The 21997-nt window shown below is 49.6% G+C and overlaps 8 protein-coding genes across 8 annotated transcripts; 3 read left to right on the top strand and 5 right to left on the bottom strand.

Moving 5' to 3' along the window:
- Positions 1 to 87: 87 nt before the first annotated feature.
- On the top strand, positions 88 to 1240 carry F4813DRAFT_384831 (uncharacterized protein; the record flags this gene model as incomplete). Its single annotated transcript, XM_049246161.1, has 2 exons — positions 88 to 1014; positions 1151 to 1240. The coding sequence occupies 2 exons, from the start codon at positions 88 to 90 to the stop codon at positions 1238 to 1240; spliced, it is 1017 nt and encodes a 338-aa protein (XP_049104082.1).
- Positions 1241 to 1620: 380 nt separating this feature from the next.
- F4813DRAFT_343506 (multidrug efflux transporter AcrB transmembrane domain-containing protein) lies at positions 1621 to 5916 on the bottom strand. Its single transcript, XM_049241545.1, has 2 exons — positions 5548 to 5916; positions 1621 to 5437 (listed from the first exon to the last, which is right to left on the bottom strand). Exons 1-2 carry the CDS (start codon positions 5806 to 5808, stop codon positions 1877 to 1879), a joined length of 3822 nt encoding a protein of 1273 aa, XP_049104081.1. The 5' UTR covers positions 5809 to 5916; the 3' UTR covers positions 1621 to 1876.
- Positions 5917 to 6149: 233 nt separating this feature from the next.
- On the bottom strand, positions 6150 to 8672 carry F4813DRAFT_343505 (uncharacterized protein). The gene has a single exon (XM_049241544.1). The coding sequence runs from the start codon at positions 8216 to 8218 to the stop codon at positions 6263 to 6265; it is 1956 nt and encodes a 651-aa protein (XP_049104080.1). The 5' UTR covers positions 8219 to 8672; the 3' UTR covers positions 6150 to 6262.
- A 448-nt stretch (positions 8673 to 9120) lies between these two features.
- On the bottom strand, positions 9121 to 10992 carry F4813DRAFT_384828 (uncharacterized protein; the record flags this gene model as incomplete). The annotated part of the gene is made up of 3 exons (XM_049246160.1): positions 9121 to 10385; positions 10441 to 10870; positions 10930 to 10992. The coding sequence occupies 3 exons, from the start codon at positions 10990 to 10992 to the stop codon at positions 9121 to 9123; spliced, it is 1758 nt and encodes a 585-aa protein (XP_049104079.1).
- A 2304-nt stretch (positions 10993 to 13296) lies between these two features.
- F4813DRAFT_98456 (uncharacterized protein) lies at positions 13297 to 15280 on the top strand. The gene is made up of 2 exons (XM_049249107.1): positions 13297 to 14489; positions 14547 to 15280. Exons 1-2 carry the CDS (start codon positions 13566 to 13568, stop codon positions 15147 to 15149), a joined length of 1527 nt encoding a protein of 508 aa, XP_049104078.1. The 5' UTR covers positions 13297 to 13565; the 3' UTR covers positions 15150 to 15280.
- Positions 15280 to 16430, bottom strand: F4813DRAFT_98448 (Caleosin-domain-containing protein). Its single transcript, XM_049249106.1, has one exon. It carries the CDS (start codon positions 16152 to 16154, stop codon positions 15411 to 15413), a length of 744 nt encoding a protein of 247 aa, XP_049104077.1. The 5' UTR covers positions 16155 to 16430; the 3' UTR covers positions 15280 to 15410.
- A 1060-nt stretch (positions 16431 to 17490) lies between these two features.
- F4813DRAFT_384824 (uncharacterized protein) lies at positions 17491 to 18192 on the top strand (the record flags this gene model as incomplete). The annotated part of the gene is made up of 1 exon (XM_049246159.1): positions 17491 to 18192. The coding sequence occupies one exon, from the start codon at positions 17491 to 17493 to the stop codon at positions 18190 to 18192; it is 702 nt and encodes a 233-aa protein (XP_049104076.1).
- A 2374-nt stretch (positions 18193 to 20566) lies between these two features.
- On the bottom strand, positions 20567 to 21680 carry F4813DRAFT_98332 (putative vivid protein). Its single transcript, XM_049249105.1, has 3 exons — positions 21308 to 21680; positions 21055 to 21189; positions 20567 to 20994 (listed from the first exon to the last, which is right to left on the bottom strand). Exons 1-3 carry the CDS (start codon positions 21335 to 21337, stop codon positions 20584 to 20586), a joined length of 576 nt encoding a protein of 191 aa, XP_049104075.1. The 5' UTR covers positions 21338 to 21680; the 3' UTR covers positions 20567 to 20583.
- Positions 21681 to 21997: the final 317 nt, after the last annotated feature.

Genomic DNA, 21997 nt, shown 5'->3' with positions numbered 1-21997 from the left:
AGACAATAGAAGACAACCTCGAAAGCGCTAGTAAACCTAGGTAGGTAGCTAGTCAGCTAACCTAGTTAACAATCCTCTCTGCCTGTGATGGCTCTCCCCCCTTGCAGCAGTTTGCTGCAACTATGCCCGCATGGAAGGTCTGTGAATTTCGTGCCTGAGGACGGACTTGGACGAGCCTCTTATTGCGACGAGTGCCGATTCGACCTTGTCAACATATCCCGGGGTAGCTCCGAGGCCAGCCAATCTTTGACCAAATTCGCTCAAGACTGCCTAAAGAACCATCCCCAGTTCCGGCAGGAAGTTCTGCAGATGGCCAGCAGGCTGGGTGAGATGGCATATACTGCGGAAGACTACAGAGAGCGGCTTGATCACGAGGAAAGCAATATGAGAATCTCTATGGCAGCTGCCCCTTCTTATGCACCGCCGGCATCGCCCCGCGCGACTTACTCTCAGCCCTATTCTGGGCTTGCGTCTTCGTCGACGCTTAATAACGCTGGTCTGTACGGCACCAACATTGGCATCGGCAGTGATGTTCGATTGCCACCAATTACGCACGACACCAACACCGGAATCGGCAGCGGCGTTCGATTGCCGCCAATAACATGGGCGGGTCTCGAGCGCCCGAGATCTCCGTCGCCAGAATACCGGCCGGCAACCCCAACGCTTCGTAGGCCAACCCCAATGGAACTTAAGGACCATGCCTATCCCTATGTTCCCTTCTCTCGTCCAGCTCGCCTCAGGTCTCGGCCCAATGATCTTATTCCCACGCAGCCTGCCGAGTCCCAGGGAGCACAGTCACGGAACCCAGATGAGTGGTTTCAATTTGAAGCTCCACCGAGTGCCCCGGCCAATGAGAACAACCGTGGTGGATGGGATAACGGTGACTTTCGGGGCTTTGATAACGGCAATGGCCAGGACGAAGAAAGTATCCCCGACCACGGGGACGGCGACGTACTGCCAGCGCAACCGCCGGATGCGAAGGAACTCGACGAGTCCTCCAGCTGTTCTAGCGAGGTAGGTTTCAGCCTATGTACCCTATATCATCTTAACCCCTTATCCTACAGCTTCACCCTCAGAGTCCATATCATACATAAATCCATAACCCATCCCTTCCTAATACATAGAAAACCTCAACTTACCACTCTTCTAGCAACAGCAGCAGCAAGAGCCCCAGCCTCAGCCTGAGACCGAACCTGAACCCGGGCCCCAGCTCCAGTACCAGCCATGGCCCCCTATATAAAGCATCAATCAACATGACAGCCATCAGGAAAACTTATAAAAAAAACTATAAAAGAGAAAAACCCACGACGAAATTTTTTCTAGCTGGTATTTCGCTGGTCTTTGATTTTTTCTGGATATCCCGAGCTTGGGGTTCCGAGTCGCACGCACAGCAATCCGAATTCGCATTTTTCTTTAAGAGTGGTTGGTCTAAGTGCTTTTCCTTATTACATAGAGGTGTTTGAAATAACATGTCAAATACGGTAGCTTTCTTTAATGTACCCTAGACTAGCTTAGCTATTTGACAGAGTTTAGAAAGTTGTTGTTCTAGTTTCTAAAGTTATTCATGTAAAGGTTAGCCAAGTACACGTATGTAAGATACAAAAAAAAAAGAAAGAAAAAGTTGTATTGAAATATCGGCCTTGTAAAGTTTCTTTAAATTTACTCATGTCATGACGTAGAAAGGGGAGTAGGTAACTGGTCTCAAGCAAAACTTCCATGTTATTCTACATATTAGCCTAACATCTTTCAATTATACAGAACGCTACCTGAAATTCAAACCAATCTGCTAATTCCTATTACCCTGAGATGACATGTTTAGTTCTGCAAATTAATCCTACTCGTATCTTACACTTGCGATTATATGCCCATTTCTAGTTTACCCGTCATCCTCGCCATCGTCAGAATCGCTGTCGTCCGGGTTGTTAATTACGCTGTACCACCGCCTGCTGGCTAGGTCTTCTGCGAGGCCTCCCTCGCTCTCTGGGTCGACGTAGCCCTCCCCGCCGACAAGCGAAAGGGCGACCGGCAAGAAGATCAGGGCGTGCGTAGCCGCGAACACGACGAGTGCGAGCCATACCCGGAAGTAGTAGATCTCGAAGATCTTGGATCGAGTAAAGGCTAGAACGCAGACACCTAGCAACTTTGTAATAGTGATGCCGCTAAAGACTGACCCGCCGACATTGACGAGCGCCGTCCAGGCTCGAGCATCGCGGCCGCGGAAACGGTTCTTAGCACGTTCCATGACGGATCCGGATGGGAACATGAAGGCGCGGGCGATGTGGGCGCAGAATTCGACAGCGATACCGACGCAGATAATCAAGTTTACAAGCGAAACAGCGTTGAGCGAGACGTTGAAGGCTGCCATCGCGCCAATGATATCCACGACAGTCATAACGACAGTCAGAGTAACAACAAGTGCCGTCACAATAGAACCTAGCAGGATAGAGGAGACGACGAATATAATAGCCACCGCAGAGCCAAGCAGTGCACCGGTTAAGTTGATGATACTAGCATACTGATCGAAGAAGACGTAAAAGACGCTGTAGGGGAATATTTCGACTCCCGTTTTTGCGCTGACTTCATTTGCAATACGACGGGCCGACGCGTAAGCATTGATGAAGTCGTCTTGGCTGCGAAGAGGCTTGTGCATCGTGCGGAAATGACTCGCAGGAATAGTAAGCTTTTCACCGTCGACAACAACAGCTTGACTATAGGAAGCCTGGCCAGCTAGAGGGCACGTGTCGGTGGTCGGGGAATGTAACCATTCTTGCAGGTAATGGACGAACTCATCACCTTCAGGCATACCGTTGAGGGTAATGTTCCAGGCTGGATCCCGATTGGCAAAGCAAGACTGGCGGCCATCCTTGCAGCAACTCTCAAAGTCGGGATTCAACCAGAGGAAGAAATCGTCAAGCCAACTGGCAGTCGGGGAAGATATATAAGACACATCGGGTCGCTTCCGCTCCTGTTCGAGCACATTTGTGAGTGATAGCTGCTCACACGTCGTAAAGCGAGAGCAAAGTTCTCTCTGTCCATCGCGCTGGGTCACGTTCACGCCTTTAGTAACAAAGTAAACGGGCGGGCCAGTATCCAGGTAATTGTACATGTCATTGAAGTAATCAATGAGATAAGAATCGTCGGGTAAAGCGACTCGCTGGTCTAATCCGAGTTGAATATATGGAATCAAAGCAACACCAGCAGCAAGCAGGCCGAGGAAAATGGCGACAACGAGAACCTTGACCTTCTTACCGAGTAAGGTAGGCGCGTAGTACTTTCGAATAAATTGTTGTAACCAGCTCTCGTCCGGTACATCGTACGGGCGAGGGCCGTTGGAGCCGTTACTGCCGCTGAGATGCACGCGGGCCGCCTTGACCTGAACACAAGGGAAGCAGTCCGCTCTATTGTCTTCGGTCCTCACCTGGTTATAGGATAAGATGGATATAAAGAGTGTCATCTGGAGTAGAGCATTGATGAATACCGCACCTGCAGCGTAGATGGCAAAGTTTCGCACGGCAGGCATTCCAACGAACGCACCGAGAGCAAAAGAGACTGTTTCTGTAATCCCCGAAAAGAGGATGGATGGGCCCATCCGCCCAAGTGCCCTGGCGATTCTCTCTTCAACCATTGCGTCTGGGTGGCTTAGGTTGACACGCTCGAACTCATGAACAATCAAGAAGATATTGTCTACTCCGACAGCCAAGACGATGAAGGGGATGACTTCGGCGATGATGAGTGTGGCCTTAACGCCCGCCCATGAGAATAGACCAATTGAAGAGGTGATCGACATCAAGACAATTAAGATACCAACGAGGCCGAGCGTAAACTTGCTTTGGACTAAGGCCACGGCTGGGTTTCTTATCAGCTCGCGAATAGTCATACTGCTCGAACCCAGGGCAATCGAAGCGTATAAAAACATTACAATATAGCTGATAACGATGATTGTCGCATCTGAGTTGGTAGATTTGTTTAGTTCTTCCTCTAAGCTGACCTCCGTAGAGAAGGAAAGGCGTAAACCGCGATCCGCCGCTTCTTTTTGAGCTTCTAGGAGCCGATTCTTCAAGGACTGTTCCCAATCCATAGCGTGAGAAAGTTCGGAGCTACCCTCAGGGTGATTGTTAACAACCCACGTCACTGTGAAGGCACGCGCCTCGGTAATGTTCTCGATGCCATCGTAGCCACCTACGATCATATTTGGCTCTATTGGTTGTCCAAAATCGGGTCGGCAGTTAACAGGAGATTCGGCACATTCTTTAAACTGGGATTGCCAATCCTTTGTGCCGTCGAAATAGATAGTCGGGGATTGCACAACACAAGCAGGACCAGTTGGCTTTAAGCACACATCTTGGAAATTTGTACCAAAGTCTTTGCCCTTGAGTTGCTTGACGCTTGCTTCAACTTCTGACCACCATGTTAATGTCTCATAGCTGAGTACTGGTCCAGGGCCGGATGCTTGAGTGTCATTCACTACAAAAACCTTCTGTGCGCGGTAGAATGCTCCAAAGTTCTCGTCGAAAAATGCCTTCTCCTGAGCTGCCGCCGAGTCTGGGCTGACCCATAATCTTGCTGGTTCCCTCTCTACTGCGAATTTGACCCAGCCAAGACTGAGGACGATGACCACTAGTAGACTGCTAAATATTGTAATGCCTGGGAATCTTGCGCAAAGATGGCCCAGCTTGCTAAAGGCGGTATCACACCAAGTATTGATGGCGTAATTCCTCTGGGGCCGATCTAGCATGGCCCCGTTACGAACAAGGTCGCCCTCATCTTCATCGTCGCTGGGTTCAGCAGCTTGAAGCAAATGGAGACGTTCGCTTCGCCGCTGCGCATGCTTCATCCAAGCAACGTGACCGACCAGTGCGGTGATGAGTGTAAACAGTAGCACGCCATAAGTGAATATCGAGGCAAACGACAAGCAGGGAAGGACACCGACCCGACAAGATCCCGATTGCTCTACGGCCGGAAGTTCTGGACATACGGCGGGGCAATCAACACACGAACATCGGAAATTCGGATCTTCATCGTTGCACTTCTTCGGCTTCATCTCCCTCGGTGCCATGCTTGGCTCGGAATACTCGGTGGGGAAGTTGATTTGGAAAGGCGACCCAATAGCCTTCTCATCACCCAGGAACTTCAGCAACTGGGTGTAGTTCTTGGCACCGCCGCCGATGAAGTTCATAGCCTTGGAATTCGAAGCGCCAAACTTGACCTCCTTACAGCTATCATAGAAGCCTTGACCATACTCTTCCGACACCAGGTGGTCTACCTCGGCAGCTAAAGTTTTTCCGTTCTTCTCGAGCGTCTTGGTAACGTTGATAAATAAGGACTGGTCAGGGGAACAGGTAAAGGTGCAGAACAAGTTATAGAAGTTGTCCTTGCACGCAGGACAGGAGCCGATAATCTGGTTTGGAGTGGACATTTCGGACTTGAGCGCTTGGAGCTACATGACTGTTAGTAAGTAAGAAGCGCCTGTATATCTCTACATCTACGCATATACGTATATAATTGCAAGAATATAGTAGTGATAATGGGATAGGCATGCAAACGCACCTGGTCAGCATTGCAGCAGACCTTGCTGTCTTTCCATTTGGGACCGCATAGGGATTCGATTTCTTTGGAAAACTCCGGGTCAGGAGTGGTAGCTAGTTCGTTATCAACACACGGCACCTGTTTTCCGAAGAAACTCTTCTTTCCACAGTGGCCTCGTATGGCGCAACGTCCAGCTTCATGTTTAGGCGTATAGAGCTCACCTGCCGCGGCGGTGCTGACTAGCAGCAGAGCGCCGGCGACAAGGATAGATATTCGAGCCATGGCGATGCTCTACTATTCTGCGCAACAGATTAGTGGCACCATGGATGTAGAGTGCCTTAAAATGTTGGAAATTTTGATGAACGGATTGATATGAGAAAGTTGATGATGATGGAGAATGGAGAAAATGGAAGCTACAAGTTCCTAACCTAAGACGGTACCTAGGTATGTCGGTATGTATCACATGAGCACATGAGTTGGTCTGCACTTGTCTGCGTCATCAAATGCTACCCCAGGCGGTCCTGCATCCGATGTCTTGGCATGGCTTAAAGCAGTAGTCAAATACCGCATTATGCAAAGATATGCACTACATGCATAAATAGCTCGTCAGGGGAACCGACCAATTAGAAAGTAAGATTCTTGTATTTTACACTTACTCATCTTACTCATCCGTCGTATATCCTACATCCAATCTATGTATCCCACCAATCCTTCATATCAACCCGCGACGCCCTCCTTAATACTCAAAGCTTTCATAAACCACCTCCTCGCCCTCCGTCCACTTCAGCAGCTCCCTAGTCATCTCCGGGCTCGCACACAAATAATACTTCCTCCGTCCCTGCTCGCCCTCCGCCAACACATCACCAGTCTCTATCCTCCGCTCTATCACTTCCGCACCAAGCCCCCGTATTGTAGATATAATAGCCCGCTCTCTCTCGCCTACCTCCCCAGTGACGAAGAGTTTAGTCGCGTGTCCGAGGCTGCTTATCTTCTCTAGCACGTCTGCTGCCAGAGGCACATCTTCGCCTTTCATACTCCAGAGTAGCTTGAGTTTATTTCCCTCTGTGGTTTTCAGAATACTAGCGCCCTGTGCCATCAACGGCGTGATTCCCACGCCCGCAGCAACGAACACGCTTGCATTTTCATCCCCTTTACCGTCCCCCGTCGGTAATCTAAACCCTTCCGCGCCGCCGAACCCCATCACTGGGATCTCAAGCGGGACCTTTATATTCCAGCGCTCTAGCAGCGCCGTCGCCGGACCGTGTCTCCTAACTGTGATCTCAAGCTTCGGTTCCGTATCCTCCTTTATATATCCCTCTTCATCCACGACCCCGGCGTCTATAGGCCTACTAACAGTGAACGTACGCACAAAGTCATCGTTCAGACTCTGCGGGTCCTCGTCCCGCATGTGCGAGTATCCCATATCCAGCTCCTCACTGAAGTCCAAAGTGACGTGCTGCCCGGGATGCCAAGCTTTCAACCGTTTTTTTGTATCATCCTTCGCCCCTGAAGCGGTAAGCTTAAACATATATCTTGAGATTGTTGGTGTAAGCCTCTCCCGAGTGATCAGCCTTGCTATAGCGGCAGTATCACTGCTTGAGCCCGCCGCAAGATCATCAGATCCCTTCTCGCATGCCAATCGCCGGACGGTTGGATTATATGGCGAGTAATCGATAACCTCGCCCCTAAACGATAGGCCCTCTCGCACAAACCGAGCTTCGGCGACCTCGACACGTATAGCTAATTTCGCACGCGGCATCACCGCAGCCACTACTTCGCTAACAAGGATCGCCGCGTTCCCTGTCAGGTATAGCACATCGCCTGTTTCGAAGTCCGGGACGACGATGCCGACAGCTGGGTCATTATAGACATTTCCCAGTGTCTGGTACAATCGATTACCAGAGTACTCTGGGTAGACCAATGCAACACCACCCGCACTCTCATCTCTATTCCTTAGCACCCGTACGAACCCTGGCGGGCCGCCACGGATATTCACGTCCATGCTCTTAGTGCCATGTTTGCTCGCGATGAAGAATAGGTCCGTTTTGTCTAATAACTTGATCGCCGCCTGAGGTAGCGGGACGCCGGTTCCCTCGCTTACAAGCTGTGGTGAAGGCACGCGGGGCAAGATGCGTTTCTTATTGATGTATTTCGGGCAATTCCCCAAAGCCTCATTAACGCGGAACGCAAGTTGCAAGTCCGCAACGCCGGGCGTTGTCTTTGTTGCAGTACCAACGGCCATTACGCCGGCAAGTTTCACTCTGTCTCTTGTCTCGGGATCGATCGACAGACCCGCCATCAGCTTACCCCCTTCCGGTTTGATGACTGCATCGTTGACGATCTGTCTTCCATCTCCATTATTTCCTTCTTCTCTTCCCCCCTCACCATCCTCAACGGCAAGCAACTCCCTAACAACCGGATCCCACGCCTCCCCCACCGTTGCCCTAACCCCCAACACATTCCTAGCCACCGGCTGAGCGAACCCCTTCTCACCTCCCCACACGCTAGCCCACGGCCTGCCCTGCCGATCCAGCGTCCCGACCGCCACGAGCGGCGAAATCCCGACGCGGTATCCAAGCTGCGGCGGTAGGCTATGATGTGTTGGGTTCTCGCGGTGCGGCACGCGCAGTAGATTATGAACTGCCTGCTCGCCGGGGTGGAAACTCGAGTCGAGGGCTATAAGTTGAGCCATTGATATAGTTTAACTGGACCTAATTTAACCTGACAATATACGTAGATACAATACAAGTGTAGCGAGTCGTTGAGCGCAGGAACAGAAATACAGTCGAGTAATAAAGCCTCTCAAGCAATCCAACTCAACACAGAGAACAACCCCAATTTAATATAAAAGTGCGTTCGTAGCGGTCCAGGAAGAATTACTGATTCCCATACCAGAACCTGACTAATAGCCAGACGGCCACGACAAAAATAGCATTCGCCTTAGCTTCTATCTGCCAAGGTTCTACATTATGTAGGTAGGTAAACTAACTTACGTGCTGGGTATCTAATGCATATAATCCCCTCCACAATCCCCAGAAACAAGGATTCTGTGACGCCATCACAGCGAGCGTATAAATCCCGTTGGAGAAGCGGCCTATGATAAGGCGTACGGCTTGGTTATTAAGTAATTAAAAGGGCGCGCCGGGGAATTAGCATTGGCATTCAAACCCCGACTCCGTATAAAAAAAAACGAGGGTGCAAAAAAACTAACCTACCTAACCTAGGTAATTAGAAACATCGAGCCTATCACCAGCAAAGAAGCAATTAATATACACGCGCGCGCACACAAAGGCTGAGGAATATCCGTAGTATAGGTTAAACTAGTAGCCGTAGCTACTCGACAGAATGTCAGCAAATACGTGTTATGTAAAATACATCGAGTCTCATTATTTAAAAATCATCGGAATTTGCCTCTGAACGCCACTTTGTCCGGACGCTTTCTAAACGCGACGGCCTTCTGCCTATCCACACCAACCCGAACTACATATGATCAGGGATATACCATCAACGTTATTTACGTAAGTGGTATTGATATTAGGGTATCCGCGTCTATCCCACTCTCCTGGCGTAACCGTCATTTAGCAGTGAATACTACTAGTATCTTGGAAAATCACGCTGCGATTCCATATCACTGCCATAATTATATCCCTGGCTCGTATCCCTCTGGTGATTCGGAGCCATTCCAGGGCGCTGCCCGTAATATCCATCCTGCTGCCGGGGCGGCATCGGTGCTGTCATATTCCGCTGTGGTGGCATTCTCTGCTGTCCAGAGGGCATAGGGTTCGTGATACTACGAGAGGGTGGGTAAGGTTGGCCACCGTAGGATGGTGGCCCATTCGAAGGCGGCCCGCGGTTCGAATAAACGGATGGAGCTGGACTAGAGCGTCCACCCATTTGGTTAAACGGACGGGGCGCGGGCCCGGGTCGGCGATAACCGTCCATTGGAGACGAGGTATCCGGCGTATACGTAGACGGGCTTCCAGCATATCCGGCACCGAATCCGCTCCCGTTAGTCAGTACCCGGACGGGTTGGGGACCGGGTCCAAAACTCCTATTCGAGGCTGCAGTCCCCGGACGCGCAGGCGGCTGGTAGTTGGTCATGTCGATTTGCGGTAGAGTCGGCGCGGGAGATGCCGATCGATCAAAGCCCATTCCGGCTGCATTACCCACCAAGGGAGTTCGCGAAGAAAAGCTGGATACTGAGACACTGGTACCCGTTGTTCCTTGTCGTGACGGTGCTGGTCGCTTCTGATCCCAGGAATTAAGTTCAATGCTATGCTGCGAACCAGGTCGCGAGGTATATGCTGGCAAGGTAGCCATAGTGTCGTTACGATTGAGCATAGGCATATCCGGGAGCTTATCTTCGGTACCGTCGTCCATAAGAGTCGGTATGGTCGGTAAGGTCGCTTGTCGTCCAAGCGGCGTCTTTTCACCGGCCTTCTTCGCCGCCTTAAACTCGGCCCTCATCCGGTCTCGCTCTTCCTTGGCGATAGCCTTATTGACTTTGACCGTCACGATTTTTGTCAATCGTTTATTGACTTTCCGCTCGCAGTAGCCGTGGAGTCCCCCGTCTTGTCGGGGGATATAATGCCAGAGGAAGAACACGTAAAATAGAGCCGCGGTGAGTAGAAAAAGTACAGAAAAAACCCAGATGACTAACGTGAACACCATACCCGATAGGATCACCACCTGCTGCTTATTTTCGTCGGCGAGATGTTGGAGTTTACCAAAGAACGTCCCGAGAGTGCTCTGCACCGAAGAAACATCGGTTGGAATGAGATTCGAGTTGTAAACAGAATACAAGGTCAGAGCATTGACAGCTTGTCGCGGTCCGGAGCAGAATATAACTCGAATCCAGGCTAAGGCTAGGTCAGCAGCTTATTTCTTACTGCGTTTGCGAAGATCGATACTTACATTGGAAGTTGAAGTACGTGAAGAGCGCGACGTATTCAGCACCCTTCCTAGACTTAGTCAATTCGGCGAAGACAAGAAAGCGCCTCCATCCTTGACCTTTCCCGACCCGTACACTTTCTAAGCGCACGGCGAGATTGTCAAGATAGCATTCGGCTACACTTCCTCGCTTCATGACCCTCATGGCACGAATGTGTTCGAATGCCAAGTTGACGAAAGAGGCGATGATGCAAATCGAAAAGACCCATTTCGACACGTCGAACGAGACAAGCTGAGTAGGTTCAATACTAGACGACCAGGTATTGAAAGCTAATAGATTGATGGCGGTAAAGGTATCAACACTATAAACGGCCATGGATATAATAAGAGAGAAGTAAAGGTAGGCGTAGGCGAAGGGGGTGAAGCATGACGTTGATTTGAAGTCTTTCAAACTCTATAGGAAGCCGTTAGCATGAAATTCGACAAGTGAATGTGCGCCTAGAGGGAACCTACAATAGCATCCCACTTCTGTTCAGGACGGATTTCCGCCTGTTTTCGACCTCCACCGCAGCCCATCTTGCTAGATGTGAAGTTGCTGTGACAAGAACCTGCTCACCCGAATGTAGGAAACTAACAAAACGAAAGGGATGGGGGTATCAAAATGTTGCCAATCAAGGGATTGGCTTTGAAAAAAGAAGGTAAGTGAATGAATGTAATTGAAGCCGTGACACCCTCAAAACCAATGCCACTCCGTCTTCAATCAATCGTCAATTGTTCAATCGGACCCGCCGTGTTGCACAGTTGTCGCTCCTCGCCCGCGAAGTAATCGACCGCGCTCTCGAATCAGAAGGAGAGCTCGTAGGGCGTCAAAAAAAAGACTTGAGAAGAGAATGAAATCCCGGAAGGGTTATTCGTAAAAGAAAGATGAACGTCGTCCTAAGACAAGGAGGCGTTGGAAATGATACCCGTCTGTAATGATAGGTCTCAGCGCACTAGCGGGGACATATGCCATACATGCTATTAGTGGGTATCCGAAAATGCGGGAGGCCGCTATCGCGGTCTCATTGCAGTCGAAGATTGGGTATTCTGGTACTGCGATTTTGACGGTTCGCTTTTCGTTTGGAAGTGGAAGTGGAAGTGGTCCAAGGAATGGTCCGAGTAATGTCTCGGTTTGGTTGAATCGCCAGTACCGAAAGGTCAGAGTCGAATGACAGACTAATCAAGGCGTGGACGACTAAGAAGCACAGGTCTAACGTTGGCTGGTGTCGCTGGGCTTTGTTTGATCGACTCCCAGGGCACAGGGCACAATGGGGAGGGAATGCTCGGATGGAGTATCAAAGACTGAATTGGGTGAAACGTGAACTAAGTGGGTATCTTGGTGATATGTAAAAGAGTGTATGCGAAGTGGTGGATAATGAGAACCACAACACTTGATAGCCTATTGAACGAATGTCGTTGTGTTATTGTTCTCTGAAGACTTTTTTTTTTCTTGTTAGGTAAGGTTGAGGGACAAAGTGACCAGGTCAATTAACATTTGCGACCGAACAAAGGATTGCAAAAAGGGGAGGAGGGCAAGACCTCGGAGGGGGGGCTTGGTTGGTTCCTGGGTTAGAAGAGAGAGGGAGGGGGAGGATGAAATCGGGTCGACCGTTTTGGCGGTTTGAGATTGCGCAGATTACACAAATAGTCAACCCAGAATTGAATACAACGGATGCACCTGCGTACAGATTTAATCAACTCGATCTCTAATTGGACATCTTACCCCAGTCATGCAAGGTACGGACACTAAATTCAGATTAGCGCTAGACCCCTGTAGCTCCTTGGCTCCTTAGCTTCCTTTCGTCAGTTTGAAAGTGCTTGTCTAGTGGGCCCTCTTCAGCGGCTTACCCACGCCTCCACGCACCTGCATCCACGCGTTTAGGTACATTCGGCAAGAAATAAATGTACTATGTACCTCTAGGTATGAGGTACGGATTACTGTAACCCTGATAAAAAATTACCTACCAACTGCCAATTGATAACTGCCCAATTTAAAGGAAACATGAAACATTGAAACGTCGTGCATTTATTTGGGCTGCTGTGATTGTTTGCATTTTCTATAGTTATAGGCGGTTAAAAAATCCTTTACCGAACGTTACTAACCTACGAAATTGCAATATGCGTGAATTGATTTGTGTTTTGCCATACATGATCATCTGGCGTCGGGTCGGGTCGAATTCTCACAACCAACGGAACAGATAGCTCCAATTTAACTACATAGGTACCTACCTAAGAGCCCGATATATCTACGCGCTTCTACGGTGGGCTTCTCTGCGGTGGACCATCGCTCAGCTACATTACAATATCAACGAATCCTTAGATCGGATCTCCAAATAGGGCGGCAGGACCCTTCTTGGCGTTCATTTTCGTAAGGTGGTGGGGTTATTTTTATCTTCTCATCCGCATCCTTTGCAAATCTGTCTGCGGATATGTCGGACTCCAATCACGAACACGCATTATTGTATACGGCTTCCTACCTGCTACCTGTCGAGACAGGTCATAATACTCTATATAAAGGAAGGGTTGAGTAACGTAATCAAATGAATAAAGGCCCTCAATAAGTCCTACCATTATTCTAGTGAGTAATGGTCTAGTTAGTCACTGACCGATAACAAGGCTATAGCAGTTAGTATCTAGGTAAGATTAAATATATTGTTGTTCCAAGTTAAAGGGGAAACTACACACATATCTACCTATTGGTAGGGAAATGCTTCGTCACTATAGCCTTTATCACGGCCCTAATAATACATCAACTCTTTATGAGCTACGAGTTGAATACCTAATATATGCCACGTATGCATTGGTTTATCAAGAGGTTGCAATACCATATTAGGCCAACGGAATGAACAATGGACGTTATTGGAATCAACTATTTGTGGGAGAACCGAAGGTCTCTAGACGAATCTGTCTTTGGAATGTAGTCTTTTCCTTGTACGGATATGAGGAACAAAGGCATTGGAAGGTAGCCAGCATTCCAAAAGAATCGGCCTCAACACACCTCTACATCCAAGTTAAGGTCTTCGTAGTCCAACCCATAATTATCATCCTTCTTACACCGGGTAGGCTTTTACTTAGTCTGAATAGCGATTCGCTAATAACCATTAATCACCATGGAGTTCACAAGCCCATACGATGATTATCAGAGGGCTTTAGATTATGACATCCACGCCGAGGTCGCTCCCGGTGTCTGGACAGTCTGCAAGAAACTTGACAGGACAACCCTTTTGGCTCATGATATCACTGATATGTTGGCTACGGACTCGGACTCGGACTCGGACTCGACAAGTCCAGCTAGGCAAGGCTTGGGTTTCCTATTAGGCTCGGATGGGGCCAATTTGCTCCAGGAGGTCAAGGCTATCATAAACCACGAGAACCTAATATGCCTGCGGGACTGGTTCTCTATTGCAATGCAGAAGCCCAAATCGAGAGGCTACGAAAAACGAACGTTTGTCGTCTGGGATAATTGCGACGCCGGAACCTTGGAAAACCTTTTGGTCGAAGAATACGACAAGTACAAACCAGACCAGGAGACCGATGACAGCACATCATCGCGCTCCGATGTCCAAGATGAAGCATCCGACACCGATACTGAAATGACCGATATCCATGTCCATGTCCATGCCCACGAAACGGATAAGCTGAAGAAGTTCTTACCAGAATCCTTATGTTGGCATGTACTTACCTCAGTCTTGAAGGCCCTGGCGTGGTTACATGATGGTAGTCCAGAACTCGTCCGTATAGGTCCTAATAAATACGGTATGAATCCCACTCCGGACTGGAATCCTGCTCTACACCGGGATATCACTCCCGCCAACATCCAGTTCCAACAGCCTAGACGCAAAGAGACATACGGGCAGTGCAAGCTGGGAAACTATGGTAGTTTATACTTATCGAATCATCATAACGGAGACGGCAAGTCCAGTGTCGAACGGGTTAGGGGCAAGGCCTTAGCGCCACGAAAGGGAGATGTCGACTCATTATTGGACGACCTCATCCAGCAAGATGACCGATATGGTTATACTTATAAGGAACAGGCAAGTCTACAAGATTCATATGCTTCCTTTATAAATGTTGACTAACCGCATCGCTAGCCGGACCAGCCTTACACTGTAATCAGTGAGTGGAGGGCATTTGGCGAGATCATGCAGGCGATGATGATACCTCCCTCAGGAACAAAAACAAACGTAAACGATCACATCCAAAACGTAACCAAGCATGGAGTAAGGTATAATCTCGGGGGCGTGGATTACTCGGTTGGGTTAAAGAACGTGATAATCAGGATGATGACGCTCAACCCAGACGAGAAGTCAGCGGATGGCAACTACCTTTTCCCAAACCGAGATACCCTAACCTCCAACCTATGCGTAGAAGCCTTCGAGAGATTCAGACGATGGAGGGTTTCTACTGACGAGGGCCGAGAGGTAGTCACCGTCGAGTCGCAACAAGCCCAGCAAATTTTAGAAGACACAAAAGCACAGGCTGAGATGTGGAATGCAACCGTGGAGATGAACCGGATTGTGGATAAACTACAAGCGGAAAAGGGCCCCTGGCGTTTCGACGATCATGAGGATGCTGAAATTGACGATTTCGATCCCACAGGCTTTACCTTCCAGGACTTGGCGAATGACGAAGATGAGAGACCGTATCCTATTAGAGATATCCCGCCCGATGACAATTGGGACTTTGATCCGTAGACTTATAGATAGTTAGCTTTTAACATGGCTGAAGCCTGGAGGGTCGGTAGATGATTATAAGGGGTGCTAGTTGGTTGATGAACTGAGCCAAATTTGGCAAAAGGACACATTATAACTTAATTTACTGATGAGAATACAACATCCCAGTTATACCTTGAATAAGGCAATGTTCTGTGGTGATAACCTCAGGTACTTAGCCTAGTAATAGTCGGGAGGTACGATGGGAGATCTCATGTATTATTCAACCTATAGTCAATTTAACTAGGTAGCTTGCTTAGTTTGCGTTTCCCAACTCTTCCAAGTCCCATTAAGCCACAAGCTCTGTACAAGATCGTGAATCCCGTAGCCTTTCTGCCAGCCATCCCCCTTAGCCCTCTCCTCGCTTATCCTCCAGAACAACGTGCCCTCATAACACGCCCTCAGATCGTCCTTCCAGACCCGGCCGTCCTGCTGCAGCAAGAGCCACGTCGTCCAGACCTCCATGAACGCAAAGCTCCAGCCCGCCGGATCGGCCGCGCACCGGTCCTTGCTCAGCAGCAACCTCAGGTCGTCCACGTCGAGCCCGCCGGTGCCGGACGTGTCGAAGCGCGTGAACATCCGGTCGAACCGGTCCGGGCTGAAGTTCCCGTCGAAGTCGTACACGCCCGAGTCGGAGCCGTGCTTCGCCTTGTGGATGTCGTTGACGTAGATGCGCAGGAACGGGTCGGGGATCCATGAGTGGCCTAGCCGCGTGGGGTAGGAGAAGAAGACGGGGATGAGGAGGGAGCCCAGGGAGAAGAGCATGCAGAAGCCTAGATCGCGGAATCCGTTGTATACGTCCATAGGCCAGATGACTCCGTCATTGTCGCGGTCGAAGAACGCGATGTGCTGTTGCAGGGTAGACGGGGTGTTCTTCAAGGACGATTTTGAAGTTCCTCTATTCGCTAGTGATGGGCGGCCGTTTGTATCACCATTGATATGCTCTCGAACCTGAAGAGGGGGCGAGGTAGTAGTAGTGCCCGCCATGAGGTTTTAAGCTTCACTTATAGTCTTCACTTAACTATACTGTGAAGTTTCGAGTTTCGTTATAATTGAAGATCTAGAAATCTACCTTATAGACTTATCGTGACTCGAGGCTAGGTTCAATCATTTACAAGACCGGGGGAACTGAAAAAAAGATAACTATTGAGATATATTATTCGTTGTTTTTCTAGGGTTGAGTGGATTTGGACCCCAAGCCCAACTGTTGGACGATAATGCAGCTCGCCGGAACAGCTGCATCTATTTATGCTTGTGAAGCCCTGGCGGCCGGGAATTACGAGGAACAAACGTCATCAGTAGGTCAAGTATCATTACATACCTTGGACAACACCGTTTCTCTGGGCTCAATTCAAGACCACTGACTCTCCATCTAGATGTTACTTTAAACTTTGAATCATTCCCAAAGCATAGAGACAGCAGAATGAAATGAGTATAAATGAACGTTTCTTGGATACTCATATAATTATCTATGCTATAATTACCTATACTATAATTACCTATACTATAATTACCTATACTATACCTATCTTCTCGGCCTTGAGAACTATATACATCAATCACGTGAACCGGTCTATAGAGACCTAAACAGTCTTTTCTCAGAGTTTGCCTTTTTTTATATTCAACTAACTATATCGCCGTAACATTGAGTTACTTGGATGTGAGTTAATCGAGTTTTAGTATATTATCATTCGCTCAAGCACGATATGCAATACGAGGAAAGAGTTCGGTGGATTGTTAGCGGGATGGGGGAATATAGGAAGATGCTAACCTAGGAGATGCAAATCAACCTTATCTTATCACGGTAGAAATGGCCGAAGTTCGCTATAAGTACAGCGCTGAACGCTCGGACCATGCAAGTAAGCCATAAGCCATAAGCCATAAGCCATAAGCCCATAAGCCCCTGACGGGGTTCCCTACCAACCGACCTACCAACCAACCAACCCTCGACGTCACCCAAACTTACAGCTTAGCACCTAACCCAACCAGCCTTCTGCCGCCATCGTGACCATGATCATGGTCAAGTGAACAAACAAACAAACAAACAGACAGACAGACAGACAGACAGACAGCGCTATAATCCAACACCAGCATCCGAAAGAAGAATTCACGGCGGAAAAGCTATCAATCCCGCTCCAGTCAATGAGAAATTCAGCGTAGATAGCGCCGGCGCGCCGTCGTCTTTCCACGGCTATCATTACCTACCTAGGTCCTACAACCTCCCACTTTCGTTATATCCCCTCCCCTCCTCCCCTCCCCTCCCCTCCCCTCCCCTCCAAAGCCCGCCGCACGCGAGATCGCACAACATACAACACCACCCACGATGCCCAACCAACAGCCCTCCTCCCCCACGCCCTCCCTCCTCCTCACCAAGCGCCTAACCGCCTTCCTCAGCGCCAACCTCGGGCCCCAGGTACACACCGCAGTCCTAACGACTCTCTCCGGCAAGCTCCTCGCCCACGCGTCACCCCACTCCGTCGGCACCCTGCGCACCCAATGCACCGTCGCCGCTTCCGTGTGGGCGCTGTATTCGACGCCTGAGACCGTCGCCGAGGCCTTGCCCCAATCTCAGACCACGTTCCCTCCCCCCCCGTCGCCAGCACCGCATCCGATGCCCAGCGCCGTGACGATACAGCTCGTGGCCGGCGTCATGGTTATCCGACGGCTGCGCTGCGGCCTGCTGTTTGTGTGTATTGGCCCGAGTGCGGGTGCCGAAGGGGCGGGAGGCGATTACGTCACGCATACCCCGGCGCGGACGGTGCCTCCCGCCCAGCAGCAGCAGCAGCAGGCGAATCCAAGCGAGCGCGAGCCGCATCCCGCGACGCCGCTTGGATCGCCGTCGGAGGTTGCAAGCGTGGTCAGCGTCGGAGCTGCGACGACGGCGAGTATCGCGACTACGACTAGCGTTGCGGCTACGGCGGTGGTGGCTACGCGGCGACAGGCGGAGGAGCTGGCGCGCTGGCTGGATGATAAGCTAGGCTCGTTGGGGACTCTTGAGGAGGGATTGGGAGTCGAGACGAGATAAAAAGGGGCGGTTTCAATGAACAGTTGTTCTACGAGGTTAAGGTTCGGGCCCTCGGAATTAGGGACTACGGATCTTCGTGTTACGGATCGGCTATGAAGATCCAGCGCACTCCGTGGCAAGGAGAGGCGTATGGGCTGCGGGGAGCTACGTGATTATTAAAACTCGTCTGAGGGGCGATCTTCTAAGTTTGATGTGGTAATGGCATAGGGCTCGGGTACAGATGGAAGCTCTGCGATAGTCGTTTAGCTCCCTCGTGTAAAGTCGAGGGCTCTGGATCTCGACGAAGTACGCCGCGTCTTATGTGTAAGGTGAGGAAGGGCATAACGGGGATAGGTAGCTAGAGAGGATTGGGGCATGGTAATTAAAATCGTCGACTTTGCACGGCTCGGGGCGGAACGGAGGTTTCGCTTGGGTGTGCTGTCCGCAAGGGTGCTGTTTATTAGATGTTGTTTCTCAGGAATAAAAGATACCAATATTGTAGGGATATTAGGCTAATAGATGTGTTCACGATTCTCTAAGATGAGACCTGCCCTTGGATAGAGTAGAGTAACGAAGTCAGTTTATAGCTGTTGACTTATTAAGATTTAATACTATGTATAAGCCCAATCGAGTCTTAATCTAGCTAACATGTGTTGGCTCTTACAACGAAGATGGACGAGCCTTTTGAAGAGTGTCATAGCCGTGTACTATGACGAACTCGATTCATCACGAACAAGACCATCAGATCTCACCCCATAACATCCATCCGGTATAATGTCTACAGCCAGCTCATCCCAGGCATAGGCGCCCTTCGCGAATAGCAGCAGAATCAAGATGCGAACACAGAAGCCCTAGGATATTTACACATAAATCCCAGGTGTTATACTGAGATACAACATACCGAATTAAGCCCCTTTACGTAGGCCCAATAAGAAAACTAGCTACATCAGGTTACTGAGCCAATAATCCACCCTACCTCATGCAACTAGACAAGCAACATACTAAGACAATACCTATCTCTCTCCATCATGTATGCTCAAAAGAAACCCGAACGGAACAACCCAACATCCCCTTTCCAGTAAGCCCATCTCGTCTCCACCACCAGCAGTAATAAGCACACGCACACATCAATAAACAAGGCCCTTCCCCATCCCCATCCCCACCGGTTCCGTCGTGTCGGTACGGGGGAAGGGGTCTCAGCGCAAAGCACAATTCCTAGCCGAATCCCCGGAAAGGAAAAGAAAGCATGCCAAGTTCACGCTCCGATGGGGACGACCTGCCTACGGTAGGGCGATCGGGGGAAATATGACGGACGGGTGGGTAAGGATGTCACCCTACCTGCATTAGGGAGGCAGGGTAGGGGTGGTCGGCCAGTCGTTCGTAGGTATTCGACAACTCGGTTAAGATCCCCCCCTCCCCCTTCCCCCTATTACGTAGTATGAAAAGCTAGACAATGCTGTGGTTCCGACTAACGCAACGCGTTGTTGTTTCTGCTGTTTCTACATGTGTCTGGGGGGGAGTGAGGGAGGAATATACGTGGCATGGCATACGTAGACGAAAGGACGAAAGGTGGGTGCTGGCTAAGATAATACATGTTGGTCTGGCCGACTAACTCGCAAGAGCCCCGGTTTGAGCGAGGACACGATATGCTAGGAGGGAGGGCTACCCCAACTAGCTGTGCTTTGTTTGCTAGGTCGAGAATTTCCTTGCCAGGGGGGCCTTTCGCTTTTTAGCAGTGTATGGCATTGGAGTTATCAGTGCCCGTTAGACTGATTATTATACAACTCGTACCAAAGCATAGCTTGGAATTCGTCTAGTTATTAGCAATAATAGGATACTTGGCAGGTGTATACTGTTCAGCCTTTAAATTCCCATGAGGGATATAGCCACGTCTGACCCCCTAGAAGGCGTAAACCAGGCTAGGCAATACATAAATCCTGCTATTCCACAATATCTCACCCAGACCAAGTAGCCATTATGTGTATAGACGTATGTAAACTAAAGTCCAAATATGTGAATAACTACCCAACATTCCATCGATAACAAAACTCATTTATTCATAACCTCATGTGCATATCGTCCTCGCCCCTGTCCCTCTCCCCCCCTTTTCTCCCCAAAAAATTCAATCTCCAAACACGCTTCCATGAATCCCATCGACAGCATGCCAGTCCGTGATATAGAAAAATCGGGTATCAGATGCAGATTAGATGCCTAAAAGCAGAAAATGTGCCTGGCGACGGAAAAAACGTGATGCTGGTGCCTGGTAGCATGGGTATCATATCATACTTTCAAATTCGCAAAAAGACTTCCCGCTCCCTAACGCCCTCAACCTCCTTCTCGTCTCCCCACCTTTTGCATTTGTCGTGTTGGTTGCTTTAAAACCAAGCTAGCAGTTTCCGACAGACGACAGCTTCACCAAGTCTTCTCGGCCAAAAAGCCCACCGAGTACCGCGGGATCTCGCTGTCCCAGCGGACCGGGATCATGGCCAGCACGTTGACGAACCGGTCTCCGTTTTTCTTAAAGTTGACGACCTCGACTGCCACTTCTTCGTTCGCTTCTACGGATCGCCGCATCGTCTTGAGGACGTCCTTGTGCACGTGTTTGCGGTTTGATTGTTTTCGGACTCTCCCGCCTGGCGCTTGGAGGAAGCGGCAGTTCAGCCCGATCACCTCGGAGGGCGAGTAGCCGGTTAGCTCGGTGAAAGGGCCTGAGGCGTAGACTATGGGGTAGTCTTGTTGCTGGAGGTCGCACATGATAAGGGCGCAGGAGGCGTCGATGGGGCCGAGTTCGATGACAGGATTTGGCCTTGTCATGACTCGTATCTTTGCTGTGTTAGAGAACTTGATATTTGCAGGAGATGCTTGCATAGGTTAGGTACTTACGAGTATGCTCATCATATCAAAGCCACTTGGGGCATAGAGTCCAGGATAGATTATATTGTCGTGTACAGTATCTTTTGGGTCCATTGCAATACTAGCCGACACTCCCGTAAACGCTCCATTCTCCTGGTATCGGTACTGTATTGTTAAATGTACGTCAGCGATTGGCCTGATGTGATGCTGCCCGGCAAGTAATATAAAATATTGCCTAACAGCCTGCAGTATAAATAACTAAGGAGGGAATGTGGTGACATACTTGCAGCGCACTCTCTTCCCAAGGGTTCATGATAATCGTTGTGAGATGGTGTTTATTGGTGAGAGTATAGTTATATAAGTCCGGGCGTATCTCGAGAAGGTCGGGTCCTTGTGACGAGGGGGAGGCGGCGGGTAGACACGCTTATAACTTGGAATCGTAGGATAAATCTCCACCGTAACTTGTAACAGTCTAGGTATAGTAACGTTTAGCTAAGGATCCGATTTCCTTAGAGCTTCCAAGGCTGCGGCGAAGATATTCTGCTATATATAAACGACGGAATAATTGGGACTTGGCAGTGGATAGGTACAGCTTGTGCACCGTCTAGCTCGACTTATGTCTTACACTATCATATAGCTTCGAATCTACCTACGCTTTAAATCGCAAAGGCAGGCATGAAAGATGTCTTAGTAAATTGATTGCGCGTGATGTTTCGTATTAATGAGATCCGGACGTTTGAATTGCAAACGGGCAGAACTGGAGAATGGAATGTTCCAGTCCGTCGGTATATACTTCGGTATAGTATATACCTACCTACCTACCTAGGTAGAGAAGTTGCCGAGAATACAGACAGAAGTACGAATAAGGAGGAGTATGGGTAGTAGGATGTTCGGGCGCGCCTGATCGCCATCATCCCATGTCATAGCTCTGATCGAGCATCGTAAAGGCCCTATCTTTGAGCTACAGGGCCCC

Source organism: Daldinia decipiens, assembly GCF_022478715.1.
Source record: "Daldinia decipiens strain CBS 113046 unplaced genomic scaffold F4813scaffold_2, whole genome shotgun sequence".
Classification (NCBI taxonomy): domain Eukaryota; kingdom Fungi; phylum Ascomycota; class Sordariomycetes; order Xylariales; family Hypoxylaceae; genus Daldinia; species Daldinia decipiens.
This window is presented reverse-complemented; position numbering and strand designations above follow the sequence as displayed.

Excerpts from the sequence above, each read along its gene's own strand:
- F4813DRAFT_343506 (XM_049241545.1), bottom strand. The coding sequence starts at position 5,808 with ATGGCTCGAATATCTATCCTTGTCGCCGGCGCTCTGCTGCTAGTCAGC. Across the intron at positions 5,438-5,547 it reads TCTGCTGCAATGCTGACCAG|CTCCAAGCGCTCAAGTCCGA; the intron begins GTGCGTTTGCAT and ends ACAGTCATGTAG.
- F4813DRAFT_343505 (XM_049241544.1), bottom strand. The coding sequence starts at position 8,218 with ATGGCTCAACTTATAGCCCTCGACTCGAGTTTCCACCCCGGCGAGCAG.
- F4813DRAFT_98456 (XM_049249107.1), top strand. The coding sequence starts at position 13,566 with ATGGAGTTCACAAGCCCATACGATGATTATCAGAGGGCTTTAGATTAT. Across the intron at positions 14,490-14,546 it reads GTTATACTTATAAGGAACAG|CCGGACCAGCCTTACACTGT; the intron begins GCAAGTCTACAA and ends CCGCATCGCTAG.
- F4813DRAFT_98448 (XM_049249106.1), bottom strand. The coding sequence starts at position 16,154 with ATGGCGGGCACTACTACTACCTCGCCCCCTCTTCAGGTTCGAGAGCAT.
- F4813DRAFT_98332 (XM_049249105.1), bottom strand. The coding sequence starts at position 21,337 with ATGAACCCTTGGGAAGAGAGTGCGCTGCAA. Across the intron at positions 21,190-21,307 it reads GGGAAGAGAGTGCGCTGCAA|TACCGATACCAGGAGAATGG; the intron begins GTATGTCACCAC and ends TTAACAATACAG. Across the intron at positions 20,995-21,054 it reads TTGATATGATGAGCATACTC|ATACGAGTCATGACAAGGCC; the intron begins GTAAGTACCTAA and ends AACACAGCAAAG.